Source organism: Apus apus, chromosome Z (assembly GCF_020740795.1).
Source record: "Apus apus isolate bApuApu2 chromosome Z, bApuApu2.pri.cur, whole genome shotgun sequence".
NCBI lineage: Eukaryota > Metazoa > Chordata > Aves > Apodiformes > Apodidae > Apus > Apus apus.
In genome coordinates, this window is record NC_067312.1 from 65,103,608 (window position 1) to 65,121,374 (window position 17,767).

At 43.4% G+C, this 17,767-nt stretch overlaps 1 protein-coding gene across 1 annotated transcript; it reads left to right on the forward strand.

Moving 5' to 3' along the window:
* The first annotated feature begins 5,329 nt into the window (after positions 1-5,329).
* MARVELD2 (MARVEL domain containing 2) lies at positions 5,330-15,608 on the forward strand. Its single transcript, XM_051643183.1, has 6 exons — positions 5,330-6,604; positions 8,162-8,194; positions 9,328-9,464; positions 10,328-10,499; positions 10,918-10,968; positions 11,889-15,608. Exons 1-6 carry the CDS (start codon positions 5,510-5,512, stop codon positions 12,003-12,005), a joined length of 1,605 nt encoding a protein of 534 aa, XP_051499143.1. The 5' UTR covers positions 5,330-5,509; the 3' UTR covers positions 12,006-15,608.
* The last annotated feature ends 2,159 nt before the right edge of the window (positions 15,609-17,767 follow it).

A 17,767-nucleotide genomic window follows, 5' to 3' on the forward strand; every position in this document is an offset into this window, starting at 1 on the left:
ACCCCTTGATCTGCCCATGACCCTCGGTCCTTCCCAGCAAAACTCCAGGCTGTACCATGGCGAGATTTCCATGTCCTGCCAGACAGCACATCAACTCCAAAGATGTTAGTATGATCAGCACCCATCAAGAGTTCTGCACAGGTGCCGCAGCCAGAGGAGGGACCTGCTGCTGCCGCCTCCCGCGGCTTCTGATGGTGCTGCCGCGGTTCTGTAGGGACGGGTGCGGATGAGGATGAAAGGCCGTGTGTATTCCTTCAGGCTGCTCTGCAGCTCCTCCTCCAACGCTGCCACGTCCAGGACGCAGAGGCAGAGAAGGCCCACAATGATGCCCTCCCACAGTCACCTTCCAGCACTGCCCCCCAAAGAGTGCCTCGAGCTGCTGCCTCAGCCACAGCTGCAAGTGCCTGATGTTATCTGGGTGGTTCTTGAAGAAGTCTGCCCAGACCTCAGCAGGGAAGCCACCTGCCTGAGCCCTGGGCCCCTGCTCCACAGCCTCCTCCTCCTCGTCGTGCTGCTCTTCAGCTGCTGGGTCTGCAGCCTCCTCTTCCTCATCCTCCTGGTCTTCGGCTGCTGCCTCTGCAGCCTCCTCTTCCTCATCCTGCTGATATTCGGCTCCTGCCTCTGCAGCCTCCTCTTCCTCTTCTCGTTGCAAAGATGGCTAATGGTCCCTTGCACTGCATTAGGAGAGGTTTTGCCAGCAGTTGAGGGAGTTGATCCTTTGCCTCTGCTCAGCACTAGTAAAGCCACACCTGCAGTGTGGGGTCCAGTGCTGGGGTCACAGAATTACCAAATCATTCTGGTTGGGAAAGATCTGTAAGATCACTGAGTCCAACCATACCTAGCTGTACCAACCATTAACCTGACTCACCCAAGTGCAGTAATTCTTCAGGTAGCTGTTGAGAGAGATAAGGTCTCCTCTTAGCCTCCTTTTCTCCAGACTTAACAACCCCAGTTCCTTCAGGTGCTCTTCATAACGCTTGTGCTCCAGACCCTTCACCAGCTTTGTTGCCCTTCTCTGGACTCACTCCAGCCCTTTTATGTCTTCCTTTTGTGGGGCTGACATGGCCCAGATTTAAGAAGCCAGGAAGGTTAGAACTGGACCCCCTTGCTTTCTAAGCTCCTGCTGCAATAGAGGAGCCCAGGTGCAGCGGGATCTTGTCCTGTACGTGTCACAACTCAGACTGGGCAGCCCAGGGAGATTAGAACTGAACCCCCTTGCTTTCTAGACTTCCTTCAGAGAGGAGCCCAGGTGTGGCTGGGCCCAAAATCCTTCTCTCAGCCCTGGTCTTTTCCCAGAGAGAGTAAATGTCTGACGGTCTGAGTAACAGCTCAACCGTCCAACACCCCTTGATCAGATTAAGGTGCAGCGACACACAAGGTCTGCTTATAACGAATAACACATTTATTACACTAGTAGGAGTTCAATATTGAACAACCTAAACAAAACCACCCACATATATATATTAAGTAAGGAAAAGGGGATGAGAAGAAAAAGGTGAGAGGAAGGGGGAGAGGGGGAGAAAGAGAGCCATGAAGAGAGAGAGATGACAAGGACAGGAAAATCACCAGTCCTGGATCCAATGTCATTGGTCCAGCCAACGGGGGAGGGTCGGTGTCCATGGTCAGTGTAGATGAAACTCTCCAAGCCCACCATTGCTGCCCCCTATTTTATAGGCCTAGAATCTTGGTTTCACAATGAGTACTGTGTGATTGAGCCATACGTGTGTGAGCAGCTGGAGTGGACCTGCCCCCTCCACCCCTCGATCATTGTCATTATCTCAATCCTTGTCGTCATCTCATCCATGCAGGCCCGAGGCCTATGCAGGCAATTACTGCAGTTTGCATCCTTCCAGGCAGGCCTTTTGGGATGCATATGAGCAGGGGCTACAACGGGGTTTAGATACTATTTCCCAAAGTAGGTCCCCAAGACTGAACACAGAACTCAAGGCACAGATCCAGTACATGAGACATGGGCATACTGGAGTGAGTCCAACAAAAGGCCACTGAAATGATGAAGGACAGGAGCATCTCTCCTATGTAGAGAGGTTGAGAGAGCTGGGGCTGTTTCACCTGGAGAACAGAATGCCTGGGGGGGGATCCCATCAATGCACAGAAATACCTGAAGAGAGGGCGCTAAGAGGATGGAGCCAGGCTCCTTCCAGTGGTACCCAGTAACAGGACTAGAGGCAATGAGCACAAACTGGAGCACAAACTGGAGCACAGAGAGGCTCCCTCTGAACATCAGGAAACACTTTTTCCCTGTAAGGGGGACCAGCCACTGGCATGACTTTCTCACAGATCTGGTGGACTCTTCATCCTTGGAGAGATTCAGAAGCCACCTGGATGTGGTCCTGGGCAACTAGCTGTAGGTGACTCTGCATGAGCAGAGGGGTTGGACTAGATGATCTCCAGAGGACCCTTCCAGCCTCAGCCATTTTGTCACTCTGTAATTAAAGTCCAGAATAGTTTTCAAATTCTCCCTTTCTCCTTTTTCCTGTTACTTTGGATGTTGTAAATGTTTGGGGTTTTTTCCTTGCAGAATAAAGAAAAGAATTCTGCTTAAGGAAGAAGCACTCGATGTGATTTGCAAGGTTTTTCAGATTATGCAAGATGTGCAATGAACAGTGTGCGATTTTCTTCTCTGGAGGGAAAGACCTATGGTTTCGGTGAAAGTGAAATTACATTTTACTAGTTCTGCTGTAAGGGTGTTCTCTTCATTGTTACAGCTCAGCAAAGTGAGCTTTGCAAAACGTTTTTGCTGTATTGGTCTGGACCAGGAATAATATTTTTGATGGTGAATACATTGAGTGTCCAGCCCTGCTGGTAAATTGAAGAGCTGGGGTTGTGTTTGGGATGAATTAGCTGTGTTTGTCATATGTCAGCGGGGAGAGAGTCACATTTTTGCTTTCACTTGTAAGCATAGAAACAAAATTTTTGTGGTGGCATCTTCTAGTATATTACATTTGTATAATTTTGTGTGTAGGAAGTTCCATTTAAATATGAGAAAAAACTTCTTTACTACGAGGCTGACAAAGCTTGGAACAGGCTGCCCAGGGAGGTTGTGGTGTCCCCTTCTCTGGAGATGTTCAAGACCAGCCTGGATGCATCCTGAGTAATGTGCTCTAGGTGACCCTGCTTTCAGCTGGAGTTGGACTGGATGATCTCTCGAGGTCCCTTCCAGCTCTGACAATTCTGTGATTCTATGTGCATTGGAAAAAAAGGTCCTCTCAGTAATAGCATTTTGATGCTACTGTCATTAATTGGGTAAACAGCTTGGAATAGTCAAGAACAGTTTCCTGTAGCCCACTAGTAGATGGCAAAGAGCTGGTACGAACAGTAGAAAATCCAAATGGACCTAAAAGAACTTTTGAGAAATTGATAATTGAAAACATTGCAATGGAAAAATTGTTTTTCACATATTTACACTGGTACACTTTATTTATAAAGAATAAATTTACAAGAAAGGCAAGCTGTGCACACATCAGAGCTTGAGTAAGCAGGCAGGAATGCCAGCTTCTCTTTTAGAACAGGGATTTATTATTCAAATACTCAGCTACTAGCTCTGGCTTAAGGTGCAAAAAGTGGAATAAAGTATGCTAGTTTAGGTGACTAGGTTGCCTTCCTAATAAACAAAATTTCTTTTAGTGCCCCTATTTTTAATATAGTTTCTGTTCATTGTATTTTTTTTTTTTTACTCTATTTAGAAAATTCTCAGTAGCAATGTAATAGAGAACTTTTTTAAAATCTTGTTCTTTTCCTTGATTGCTGTTTTTCTTGATAGACTGCTCATTGAAGAATTATTTTTGGTTGAGGAAGGAAGGGAGCTCCCCTCTTAAATTGGAAATAGCAGCAGCATCTAAAGCAAGAAAGGAAAACAAATTTGATACTTCAGAGGAACAGGAGATAGTAGGTGGCAAAGATGCTTGCACCTGCATTTTCCATGTTGTGGGGAAACTAATTTACTACAAAAGCAAGAAGGCTTTGACTGATTCTTCCTTCTCAATGAGAAAAAATTGTCAGCTGCCAACAGCTAGATTCACTAAAGGAAGGCTTAGTGTGGCCTCTAGCTCATGTTTTGACATCAGTAATTATAAAAACACTAAAAAAAGTTTGTGGTAACAGATTGCAGCTGTCTACATCTGCTAGGTAAATAACATATGCTTCATTCAGCATCCTGCTACATGCCATTAAGGATCTACTACATGTATGTAATAAAATTAGATAACTCTAGTTGTACTAGGCTCATGTGCTGTCACACACACAAAGCCAGGGTAGATAGCCACATTTGTTGCCCTATACAAAAGCAAAATTTGCTTTTTGTGCAGAAATTTACACAGTCATGTGGTTATGTTCTGTGTTCTTCGTATTCCCAAAGGTTACAAAACAACCCTGTAGCCTCTCAGCTACTGCTTCCCTTTTTTGTGTCTGTGTTATTCCTTCTGCTTTGTCTTCCCCCCTCCTTTTTCTCTTAACTCCTTTATTTCCTTTAAGAGAGATAAGTGCAGACTCCTTTCTGAGCTGAATGACTCTTCCACCTCTTTGCTACCCTGCCTCCCTTTCCCCCTCTCCAAAACACGTTCCACCTTCCTTCTATTGAAAATTCAATGTTTTATACACTCGTGTTCTGTACATTTGCTTCCTGTCTGCTCCCAGAGAGCTGTTTGTTATCATTTAAGAACCATGATTCATAAGAATTTGTCAGTCAGGTACTGCAGTACTACCTGCACTCAGCTAGATCAAGATCCAAAATGCCACTGGCTGTCCAAGTTTAGGTAGAAAATGCACATTATCCGTTCCAAAATGGCTTGAGGAGAAACAGTAAGATGAGGGGATATGAAAATAGGTTCATTTTGTTACACGAAGCATAATGTAAATAATTACATGTTGTTGTAATGTGCGAAACCTGAACTGCTTTCTTACGACAATCACCTCATGTTTACTTGATTGATCGATTGGTTTTCATATTGTGGAAAAACCGCGTTTACTCGATACTTTCACCAGAGCGATGCAGAGCGTTCGGCGGCTGCTCCTGCTCCTGCTGCTGCTGCTGCGGCTGCTGCTGCGGCTGCTGCTGCGGCTGCTGCTGCGGCTGCTGCTGCTGCTCCGCTGGAACCGCGGGCTCCGGGACAGCCCCTCCCGCCGCTCACCGCCCTCCCGGGCCGGCCGGGCAGCCAGGGCCGCTGCCCCGCCCGGTACGGCCATCCCTCCCGGCCATCCCACCGGTCCCTCCCTCCGGTCCCTCCCCCCGGGCCGTCCCGCCGCCCGGAGCTCCCGCCCCCGGCGCGAAGGCCGCTCCAGCCGCTCCCGCCGCTCCCGCCGGGCGGGACGGCGCAGGTGCAGGTGCCGAGCGGGGCCGGTTCGGCAGCGCAGCCCCGGGCGCTCTCGGGCCGGGTTCCTCACGCCCTCCGCGGCGGGCTCGCCCCTTGCCCCGCGCCGGGCGCGCCTCGGGCTGCGGCCGCGTGGATGCGAGCGCCGGCGGGGAGCGCCTGAGGCCGAGCCGAGCGCGGCCATGTCGAGGAGCGGCGGCTCGGGGGGCGGGCGTTCCGGCAGGGCCCTGCTGCCCCGCGGGGCCGGGCCGGGCTCCTCACGCCCTCGGGGCCCGGAGCCAGCGGCCACGGGCTCCCTGCCGCCGCCCCCGCTGCCCCTGCAGCCGCCCCGCGGCCCCGCGGCGGGCAGCCCCGGCCCGGGCCGGCCGGCCGAGCTCAAGCCGGTCCGGCGCTTCATCCCGGACTCGTGGAAGAACTTCTTCAAGGGGAGACGCACCGGCGGCTCCAGCTGGGACAGCGCGGCCTCCGACATCAGGTACATTTCGGACGGGGTGGAATGCTCGCCGCCGGCCTCGCCGCAGCACAGGTCGGTGCCCGGCTCCTGCCAGGACCCCTGCGGAGGCGCGGGCGGCAGCTGCGGGTCGCGGCGGGAGGCTGAAGCCATGCTGGCCGCCGAGCCCTGCGGGTGGCCGGGGCGCCGGGCCGGCAGCGGCCGGACCCCCAGCGAGCGGCTGGAGGCCTATCGGCAGCGCCACGCCTTCATGAAGTCCTGGCCCGGGCTGCTCCGCATCCTCGGCGTGGCCCAGCTCCTGCTGGGCGCCGCCGTCTTCGCCTGCGTCGCGGCCTACGTGCACAAGGACAACGAGTGGTACAACGTGTTCGGCTACTCGCAGCCCTACGGCTACGGGCCCGCCGGCGCCTACGGGGGCTACTCCTACAGCGGGCCCAAAACGCCCTTCGTCCTGGTGGCGGCCGGGATGGCGTGGGTCGTCACCATCGTGCTGCTGGTGCTGGGCATGTCCATGTACTACCGCACCATCCTGCTGGATTCCAGCTGGTGGCCGCTGACCGAGTTCGGAATTAACGTGGCCTTGTTCCTGCTGTACATGTCGGCTGCCGTCGTGTACGTGAACGACACCAACCGCGGGGGGCTCTGCTACTACCAGTTGTTCAAGACGCCGATCAACGCGTCTTTCTGCCGGGTGGAGGGAGGCCAGACAGCAGCGATCATCTTCCTGTTCGTCACGGTGGTCATGTATCTCGTTAGTGCGGTGGTTTCTCTGAAGCTCTGGAGGCATGAAGCAGCTCGGAGGCACAGGGAGTTAATGGAACGGGAGGTAAGACGGGTCGTTACCCTCTTGTGTCTCCGGAGTATGGCACGATGAGGAGCAGTTGTCAGATCTTTCAAGGCTGTAGAGGGAGGCCTGTCAGGAGACTCTTCGGCAGCAGACTCGTAGCCTTTGAGGGTGAACTTCCTTAATAATACTTAAGAACACGAAACGAAAGGTGCCTTTAAGATGTCTGATCCAAATTCCTGGACTTTTGTTTATTTATTTATTTAAATTCACTTTGGTAAGGAGCTGGCTCTGTTCTCTTTGTAATACTCAGCTCTCTTCCTGTATCACCTGATGAACCACTTCCCGGTGTGTGTTTTCTAAACAAAGGAAGAAATTAACAATGTGCCGGTTCACCTGCTCAGTAAGGTTATGCTTAAAGCCACCTAGCATTTATTTGAAGACTGCTATCGATTTATTCAGTTAAGTGCTGGCATGAATGACTTCAAGAACATGACATACTTACTTTTACTTGGCAAGCAAAACTCTAAGCTACTTATTTACCTCCTTCCAGTTTTCCTTATAGTAGGTTTTACTGTTACAGTAGTAATGACAGAATTGTCAAGATTTTAATCAACTTCATCTTCTCCACCCCAAGTTATTTTGCGTTTCCAATGACCTTGCTCTTGCTGGAAGCATTCAGTGCTCCCCTGTTTAATGATGAACTGTAACAGTAGAAACTTCACTGCTGTCAACTGGAGAATTTGGTGTTGTTTGTGTAAATCCTTGTCCACATGAGAACACCACCAAAAAAACCCTTTTAAGAGTAATAAAACTTCATATAGCATAAAAAGTAATGTATGTGAAGGCTACATAAGACTAATTTAAGAAGGGGTCAGCTTTTAAATTATTTTCTTAGTAGAGAGCCAGTGTCAAGTCACATGTCCTCTGCTTTGTGCTTCAGTCTGATTTGCAGCGTTTTCATTCAACACTGGTTTCCATTCCACCATCTTGCATAAAACTGAGATGCCCCTTTTGAAAAGTACATTGAAGCTTTTTGATAGAAGTTTTTTTAACCAGCTTTTGGTATGTCCTGCAAGAAGGAGGAGTGCTGGAATTACACGCATGCTTCCCTGTTTCCAGAATAAAAGTACATGGATAGTTACTTAATATTTCTAAAGGAAATGCTTATTTTACAATACAAGTTAGGCTCTGGAGAGTGCTGTGCAAGATAGCTGCTTGTTGAGCTACCTGTTAGTGCACTGTTGTATTTTCTAGGCAATCAGTTAGGCTGCGGAATGTCAGTGAGTTAACACAGGCTGGCATGTGAAATAATGAAGGAGGCTGGAGGGTGGATGGAGTATTTCTTGCAAGCTGTTCCTTGCAGCTGTGCTCTGGGTAAACCTGTCCTTGTTGTGGGTGTTAGGTTTTGTTCTGCTATTCTTAAACGGTCTTTAGATCAACTGGTCTGAAAATATTCCTTGTGCTAAGCTTCTTCATACCTAACTATAAATGCAGTTCTCAGTACAACAGGATTTTGAAGGAGTTCAGGTTTTAAGAGGCCCTGCTTTTGCATACTGTTTTTCCTGAAAACTTAGAGTTTGTTCTGTTTTTTTGTAGATGAAAACACAGTCCTCTCTTCCAGAATACAAGGTAAGAAATAGGAATTTATTTTTCTGTTTATTGCTATTTCCAAATGGTTCCTTTTCTTGTGATTATTTTGATTGACCTATGTATTTATTTACTTACTCAGTTTGGAAGAGATTAGGTTTAGTTCTTTAATGTAGTCCAGACAACAGTCTTCTAACTAGAAGATTCAGAAGAAGCTTTCAAAGAAGTTACTACTAGTTAGGCTAAGTTTTAATAAAATAATAAAATTTACTGTCAGTAGCAAATCTGACTACTGCCTCTGTGTGCTCTTACGCACTTCCATGAAGTGGCTATGATTTACCACAGAGGTTGGCAGAGATGGCTGTAAACAGCACGTCATCTGATGCATTGCAGGTTTCAGTGTCTCTTCCCTCCTGGCTGTCTGCCTAATTTGGAGGAGAGCCAGTGGAAGCACAGCGATAGGTGCTCTGTGTGTTGAGCTTGTTCCTGTATCTCGGAGGCTGCTCCAAAGACTTCCTTCCCAGTTTTGAAGTATCAGCAGTTTTAGTGCTCCTGCCACACCAAGATGCAGTTGCGTACACTGCAAAGATTGCATAGGCTCTTAACAGATATTGAAGACTCCCAAGGAATGTTATGGTGTATTTATTTCAGTCTGAAGTGTCTCCTGTTAGATACTGTGAATTTCCTACCACTGTTTTCCTCTGTTGCTTCAGTACTGGATCAAGATCTTTTTTTCCGTGTTCCAACAAGACTCTGCATGTTTTAATATCTGGATCAACAGATAAGTTATGCAGTAGGAAACAAGGGGGAAAGGGAACTTGAGAGAACTGGGTGATTCCTGCTCATTCACAAATTAGGTGGCTATCCACAGAAACTTCCTTAATTATTTTTTTTTTAAAGACATACAACACAAATATTTTCAACCCCCCAAGAAGTATCTGTCACTGGTACTGCTGTTAGGAAAAACTGAAGATGGGTACTGTGTGAGAAGCATTAGTGTCACGCTTCTTAGTTTTTTAATTACAAGAGTTGTAGGAAATATGTATTATTTGCTGCTACTGCTGCTCAGTTCTTGTATCACTGTCTTCAAATGAATTGGGTATTCTGTAGTTTATGTATATTGCATTTGAAGTGAAACTGAATTAAGAACCATTTTCTTTATTGTTTTGGAACAGTATGAAAGTGAAGACAGACCAGGAGAAGAGGTCGCTTACAGGCAGCTTAAATCCATGGAAAGAAAACCAGAACTACTTAATGGTCACATACCTGCAGGCCACATTCCTAAACCTGTAGTGATGCCAGACTACCTAGCGTAAGTGACTTGACTTAGATGAATAAACTTAATGGAGAGTACTTGAATTATCTTTTTCACTTGACGTTTCTTACAGGTACTGTCATGGTTTCTCTGGCAGGCATGTGATATGGGAACTTATAATTAAGTTAATGTTAAAAACAGGCAGGATACGGGCTTCTATCAATGGCATAGAACCAGTAATATAAATTAAATAATCTTAGATTTCAAAAATCCCACCCAAACTGCACATGTTAAAGCAGAATGTTTTAATCTAGCAAGTACGGTAACTGCCAAAGGAGCAGAAGACCACTACACTGACAATTTAGAAGAAAATAAAATGCATGGCAAATTCCTTGTCTTTTTAGCCCCTGAAATTCAACTACTCTTGTACTTTCTATGCCCTAAATCCTTGACATGCTCCCATTTAAAGGTAGGCCTTTCCATGCTGAAGTAGGAGATAAAAAATTATTTTTTATACTGTTTGCCATTAGGGCACTAATTGAAACATGGGAGGTTCCACCTGCATGTTGAGAAAATCTTGTTCACTGTGAGGGTTTTAGCACAGGTTGCCCAGAAAGTTTATGTAGTCTCCATTCTTGGAGATACTCAAAAGCCATCTGGACACAGTACTGGGCAGCCTGGTCTGGGTGGCCCTGCTTGAGCAGGGGGGTTGGAGCAGATGACCTCTAAAGATCCCTTCCAAGATCAGACACTTTGTTGTTCTGTGATTTCAGTGCTTTACATATATGCAAATTTCAGCAGGTTATGAGATTAGCAAACAGTACAGAAACACACTGTCAAGGTGAAGGGTTCATGTGTATGTTAAGCCCTATCTCTAAAACTAGTTCTTGAAAAGGAGGGGTGTTTTGTGTTTTTTTAAGGAAATACCCAGCAATTCAAACAAACGAAATGCGAGACCGGTACAAAGCAGTATTCAATGATCAGTTTGCTGAATATAAAGAGCTGTCTGTGGAAGTTCATGCTGTATTAAAAAAGTTTGATGAGCTGGATGCATTGATGAGACAGCTTCCTTACCATCCGGAAAGCATATATGTAAGTACCTGTGAAATAGCCTCATGGAAGACAAGTGTGGTAGCAGGCAGCTTCTGACTGTCTTTAGCAAAGGCATCATGTCTTATCATGCTGGCTGTGACTTGGTAGGAGATGAAGTTTTCCCAAATACGTCATTTCTTTTTGTGGTCATCAGTCAAGGATACCAAGTTGCAGTGAAGTTGTATACGTGTTTTTCTGGTTGGTTGTTGGGTTTGTTCATACTCGTAGCTATCAAGTTTGAGTGAAAGACAATTAATGTACTTTTACTGTTTCTCAAAGTACAAGATTTACAACTAAAATGTTACAACTAGAATGGACTGATCAAGTGAGAATTTTGCTTCTGATGAGTACTTTGTACAATTTACATGAAGACATAGAGCACGCCTAAGGTGTTTAAATGTGTGTTGTCTTTCATTAGGAACAAGAAAGGATATACAAAGTTCTGCAAGAATACAAGAAGAAGAAAAATGTGAGTGTTTTCAGTTTTATATTGGTAGTGAATCTACTGAATAGCAAACAGAGTGTAAATAGCCAACATGTCTGACACTAGGTACAGTTTGCTATCTCAGGGTATCCATAGCTACTACCAGGCTTTGTATATTTTGTCTTTTAAACCTTTTGCAAAGTTAGGAAACAACCCGCTCCACTCATGCTGACAACCTGTTTTGAGAACAATTAGAGAGATGGGGGGGGGGGAACATCCCAACAGTTAAGCATTTTCATTTTCTGAGAGTATGTCTCATCTCTTAGCATTCCATGTTCAGAAGACTGGTGATTTTTGGGATCCAGTTTATTTATATTAATTCACTGACTGACACAGGAAGTAGATAAGTTAACAATAGAAAACATAGGTTTACCCTTAAAGTTTTGTATTTTCTTTGTGTCATGGAACTTAGACTCTCAAAAAGTAATTTTCAGCATAAGCCAAGACATGACACTGTAGTTTTTAGATGCAGTCAGTAAATGTGTGCTTTTGTCCCATTAAAAACATACATTACAAGTAACCTTTTTATCTCATAGAATTCAAGTTTTGAATCTGTGTTAATTAAACTACATTGCTTTTTTGGGGGAGGGATATATTAGACATACAACAATGCACGCATAAAATCTAAATTATGTAGTAGGATGTCATTTATATTTGCAGATTTCTGTTGTAAAACTGCTCTGTGTACTAAGTAAGGACAGCACATAAAAACAGAACCTTTTTTTCCAGCCTTTCATGAAGGAAGGGGGAAGCAGGAAATAAGAAATTGTGGCCAAGAAAAAAGTGTGATTTTTGGAGAATATTTGTATACTGTCATTAATCAAGAACATAACTGATAATGGGCTACTCTTGGAAGAGTCTGAAAGTGTAATGTATTAATGTAAATGTTTTCATATTTTTGGCAGGATCCTGCATTTCTGGAGAAAAAGGAGCGTTGTGAATATCTAAAGAACAAACTTTCTCATATAAAACAACGAATTCAGGACTATGATAAAATTATGAACTGGAATGTAGAAACTTAGCTATGCCTTAATTTTTTTAATGCTATTTTCTATTTTTTAAATCGATTTTAAATTATTTATTTACTCTCAAAACAGTACACCTATGGGGATCACTTAATCACTTTGTCCTTTATTTAGATGTTGTACATTACCAGTAGGTTTTTTAATGCAGATTGATTTTTAAACCAATGAAGTGAAGTTCTCAGATAAGTTTAGAAAACTTGTGTTAGCTTTCTGCTTTTATTAGACAGTACACTGTTTGGCCTCTTAAATATGGATACTTTATTTGAAAATACTGCATTTGCAAACTTGCAAAGCCCACCAGAGAAACCAGTTCTAAATACCATATAAAAAATTTGCACAGAAGTGCCACTAACAATTGCAGATTTTATTTATAGGTGACATCTTAATGACATCAGGAAGACTGGAGCTGTTCTTTCTGGCTGGGGTTTGTTGCAGTGCTTCATCATGTTGAATAATTTTGGCAAGTTGACAGTTTGTTTAGTCAGACTTTTTTGTATTGTATTTCCAAATGCTGTGTTGTAGTCTGAAATAATCTGGAATTTTACCCAACAAGAGATGCAAAGTAACTTCCTATTTAAGCAGCCATAGTGTATTGGCGGTGGTGAGTGAGCAGGATGTGTTGGGCTTCTGTTGTTTGGTTTTTTGCTTTTTTTTTTTATTCCCCTCCTTAGAGGTGATGCAGCACATTTATACATGGCCTTAACGGAACAGAGGTACAGGATGAGGTGCATGTTAGCGTTTCATTAGTGTTGCTATCAGCCAGTATGCTTCATATACCTTTTCTTAGTCATCTTTGTAGGAATCTGTGGGTTTAAAGGCAAAATACTTCATTCTTTACCAGCAAATAACAGGACTTTTTGCCTTGGCAGCAGCTGATGTGAACTCGGCATGCGGAGAGTAAGTGCAGCAAAAACAATTCTTGTTCAAAGTATAAATTATTAGTATCCTTTATGAGGCTGGGTAAAGCATTTTAATAGATAGGCTTTCCAGAGCATATCTGCAAAAATTCAATACACATTTTTATATTGTATCTTGGGGATAGGTGTGTATATGCAGATGTTTTTTATAAGCCACTACATTTTCTGTTCGTGTCCTTTCTCCATCTTTGTTTACTATTTTTTACTCAGTAAAATTTTAGAGGCATTGGTAATTTCTTTGTACAGTTTTCTACAACTGCAACTTGTCTGCTCTGAAATATATTTTAATTTGAAAAAACCCCACACAGTGTAGCTGTGTTATTCTGCTGCTTATAAAGGCATTTTGTTAGGAAAAGGTGCTCAGATTAAGGTTTTTTCAAATTTTTGTTAGTGATACTTTTTTCTTTAAAAGAAAGTTTTCAACTTTTGCCTTAATTTAAAGGCAAGGCATCAGGAAATCCATTTCCAGATTAGAATGGTGGTAGCAGTACCACCTCTTTGTTCAGTGCCTTGTTCTGGCAGTTAATATCGCTTCTGCTCTTTGAGCCCTTATCATCACATTGCAATACTGATGGCTACAAACCCACTTCCGTATTTATAAAGTTGACATTCCAGTTTTATCAGCCACTTCACTCCAAGAGTTTTAGTGGATGAAGTAATTAACACAAGACACCATAGGAATGCGGAGAGAATTTGAAAACTTGGGACGTCTTAGGTCAAAAGCCTTCAGTCTCATCTACCTGGAAGGCATCTCAATGTTTTCATCAGTCTGAAATCAGATGACAGTCAGTGCTATCCCGTGTTCTCCCTCTTTTCAGGTGCCTCTCTCTTTGCTCAGGTTTCTGTTATTTTCAAATAAGAAGAAACCTCTCTACCTTATAAAGGAGCTGGGCTGAGTGTGCTGTATACTTCTTAAATTTTTCTTCATAGGAGAGGTCCTTGTCCAGATCCCTGCAATCTAAATGATCACTCACTGTATACTCAGGTTTCTTTTTATTATTTCTTTTTCCTCAGTGGGACTTTTGGGTATCAGTACCAGGAGAAGATTAGTCCAAGGTAAAGGATCAACTGATACTTACAATAAAGTGCTAAAAAGAAGCTGGCTCTGATGTTCTCTTTGGAGGATTCATAGTCTGCACCTTTAACAAGACTTTGTCCTGTAGGACACAGAGACCCAGCTTTAGGCTTCCTGTAACAGTGGTTTGAGTTTCAGTCTCTGAGAAACTGGCTTCTAGCCCTTCAGTGCTTGCACAGCCTCTGCAGAACTGTCCTGCTGCTTCTTTCCTGCCAAGTTTCCAACAAATGGGTAGGGAAGGGACAAACCATGCCTGTGGCTGGAACAAGGAAATAAACAAAGCACAGAGAGCTATGTGCAGACCAATTCATGTTTCCCAGCAAGGTGCCACAGGTGTGACTGAGTGGGTTTTTCCAAAAGCTGGAGAGAGAAGATGGGTAGGAATACTACCTTCTGACAGCCTCTTGGGGTTCATACAGGATTAGTGCAGTGCATGAAGTGGGGTATGCTGATCATGGAGCCCCAGGAGAAGGTATTTACCTTCACAGCTCAGGAAGCCCACCAGGGCAGCACACTGCGACCATTTCAGTGAATTATTTGCTCACTCCTGGATCTGTCATGGACCTCAACACTGCTAAGCAGGCACTTTGGGTGTATAGAGTTGGTGAGCTGGTTTTGCTCTAACCTAGCAATGGAGGACCAGAAAACAACTTGTCAACAGGGCTCTGACTGTGCCAAAGAAAAAAATACTAGTCTAAGAAACATCTTTGTCTCTCGGAAAAATTGAGATTAATGGAAATTGAAGTCATTCAAATGCAAGACAGAAATTAGGAATAAATTGAGAATTAGTTACAATAGGAACTATCAGGGAAAGTGATGTCTTAATGTCCTTACAGAACAGAAGGTATACTTGAGACAAGTTACATAATTTATTAGATTATGGTCACATAGGTCTCTGTGCAGTCTCTAGTCTCAGCTCTGAATTGACACTGTTGCATGTTCGTGTGAGCACTCTGCTATGTGGTCTTACCTGTGTGACTGGGTTTTTGCAGAAGGTAATTGACATTTATTTGAAATTTACCAAATGATACTTGCCTACATCAATGGGCATACAGCATAGCCTTTTAATTCCAGCCTATCCTCAGACACTGGGTGTATGTAATAGTTTTATCCTTCACTACTTCCTCTTAGAAAATGCCTGCCTGGCTCTACAGATCAACAAAGGGAAGTGTCCAAGACATAGAGGCTCCAGGAAATATCATAGTTTTCAAACAGGACTTGAATAAATCAATAAAAGGGCTTTTTTTTTTTAAATCTTGATAAACAGCTGGATATCCTTGATCAAGATAGCTGTGGCAACATATCCTAACTCTTTTCTACTATGTACATTTTTGCAAGGCAGATGAAGCAGTGCCTGACAAATGTAATCAAAAGTTTTTATCACATAGTTGGGTGGACTTGCTTCCATGATAGTGTTATCAGCTAAAAATGCTTGTGGCAATGACAAAGATAAGTGGTTTGTCATAGTATTTAGTTTGTTAATCTCAAAATTGTGGTGGGGTTTGAAGCATTTGGACAATCATAATCTACGAACTGATTGTATATCCAATGTTCCTGTCTAAAATTGAAATTCTTGGCCTTGATAATAAAAAAATCCCTGTTCTGAAATGTCTCGTTTCTCTCTTCTATTAAAATTGCCAGCTTGCAGCCATTTTTCCATTTTGATGTTTTATAAGTTGGACTTTTGCCTTCTTAAGAAGGCAAAAGTGATCTAATGGAAGTTGATCAAACTACATTATTATTTCAGCTCCTAGAAGAAAATCTTGACTTCTTCAACTAAATAATTCCTTTTTTTCCATCTTCACTAGTTTTCATTGCTTTCCTTCAAATTACATTGGCTTTTTCCCAGGTAGGGTTTAATAGAAAGCTAGTTAATTTCTCCTCTCCCCTCTATTTGTAAATTGCTTCTTATAAATGCAACAGGCTACCAAAAGATACAGAAGTTATCCCCACCTACTGCCCTGCTCATATTTAAGGCAGTGTTACTACTGTTAAAAGGTTTTCTTCCTTAGATATTGTCTTACTTGGATGCAGAGTGACACCCCTTAGAAACGGATGCGCGGCAACTTTCCTGTAATTCAAGAGGTCAAACCCAGTCTTGGCACACTTCCACTGTATCCAGTTAAAATTGCTCTGCAGAGAAGTTGGCTAAAACTATCTCTGCCTTTATTGAGCTGAATCTCACTGTGATGCTTATGAAATGCAAACTTTCAGTGTCATGTGTTGCATGGAATTGTTTTGGGTGGAAGGGAAACGTAGTCACATAACATCAAAATACCTGAAACTAATTTGCTAGCTCTTGTATTTTGACTTTAGTCTGAAAATATCTCAAACTCTGCACGTGAAAGAACACTTTTGCATAACTGCATTTTCTTTTTGCTTGTCTTGTGGGAACATAAACATTTGCAAGCTTTTAAGATTACGTGTAATTTTCACTCTAACAAAACAAATAATTTGAGATACTTAACACGGTTCTAGAACCTGCTCTGTTTAAATCCTGTTTAAATATATCCTGTTAAAATACAGATAAAGACCTTGTGGAACTACTAGACCATATGAAGTGACTATGATGTGTTCTTGCATCCTGAAAGTTTTCTTATTCCCTACTGTGCCTAAATTATGTGCACTGTGTGGGTGTCCCTGGGTTTCTTTGCCTCTACCTAAAACTGAGTAGTTACAGTAATTTTTCTTTTATACCACTGTGTGTAATATTCTGTTCTGGAGCTACAGCAAAATTATGTATACACATATGTAAATTGCATGTAAATTTTTTTTCTTTCTCACACCAGATTTCAGATCATGGTACTTTTGAATGTTTCATAGTAATGATCCTGTTTTTCTGTTAGTGACTTTGCTCTGCTAACACACCTGCCCCTCTGTTCCCTTGTGCTTTCCCCTGCTGCCTCATTCTCACAAAAGTAAATCCATTCTGTGGTGACGTTTTGTTACCATGTTATCTTCTCTGATGTTAGTCCATGCCCCTGAAAATGGATTTTCTTGTATTTAAACAAATCATACCCTAGGTTTAACAATGGTGGCTAGCTGCTGTTGTAAACGCCTTAGCATAGGGACCATGTTGTGCTTCATTTGGCATTGGCTGGTATGATACTGCTGCAGAACTGTCAGTTTCTGGGCACAGCAAAGTGAGGGTAGTAGAAGAACCTTACTGTTGCAGTCAAACGTAGTTTTATAACCTTTACCACAGTAGCTGTGAAAGGTGCTTAGTCAACGTCCACAAGTATTTTCAGTAGGAGAAGCACAACCTGGCATATGAAGATAATCAGTACCACAAGTGCTTTGGATTTCTTCTATGGAGAGAACAATAAAAGCTTCTCCCAGACCTAGGTACCAGCCAAACCCCCAGTATTTCTACTGGGTGTTAAAACTGTGACTGATTGTAATCTTCATGCTTTATTTTAGTGTCTGCTCACATTTGTGTGTACAAACAAAACAGCCTGTTGCTCTATGTTGAAAAGCAAGTAAAAATAAAAAGCTGTATCTTCAGGAAGTTTTAGTCTCTAAGCAATCACTGCATTACAACATCTTCTAGTCTAGACTTAGGCTATTTCAGAGGCCAAAAAATAAACGACTTTCAAAGTTGCATTGGCATGTATGGTTAGAGCTCCTCCAGCCCAGCACCTGGCCCAGGCACTCTGCTACAATAACCAGTATTTCAGAATCTCTCTGTTGTAATTTGTAACCACAACAGCTGCTGGATACGAACTGGAGTCCTACCTGTATATTTCCATCTGCCTTTAAAAATAAAC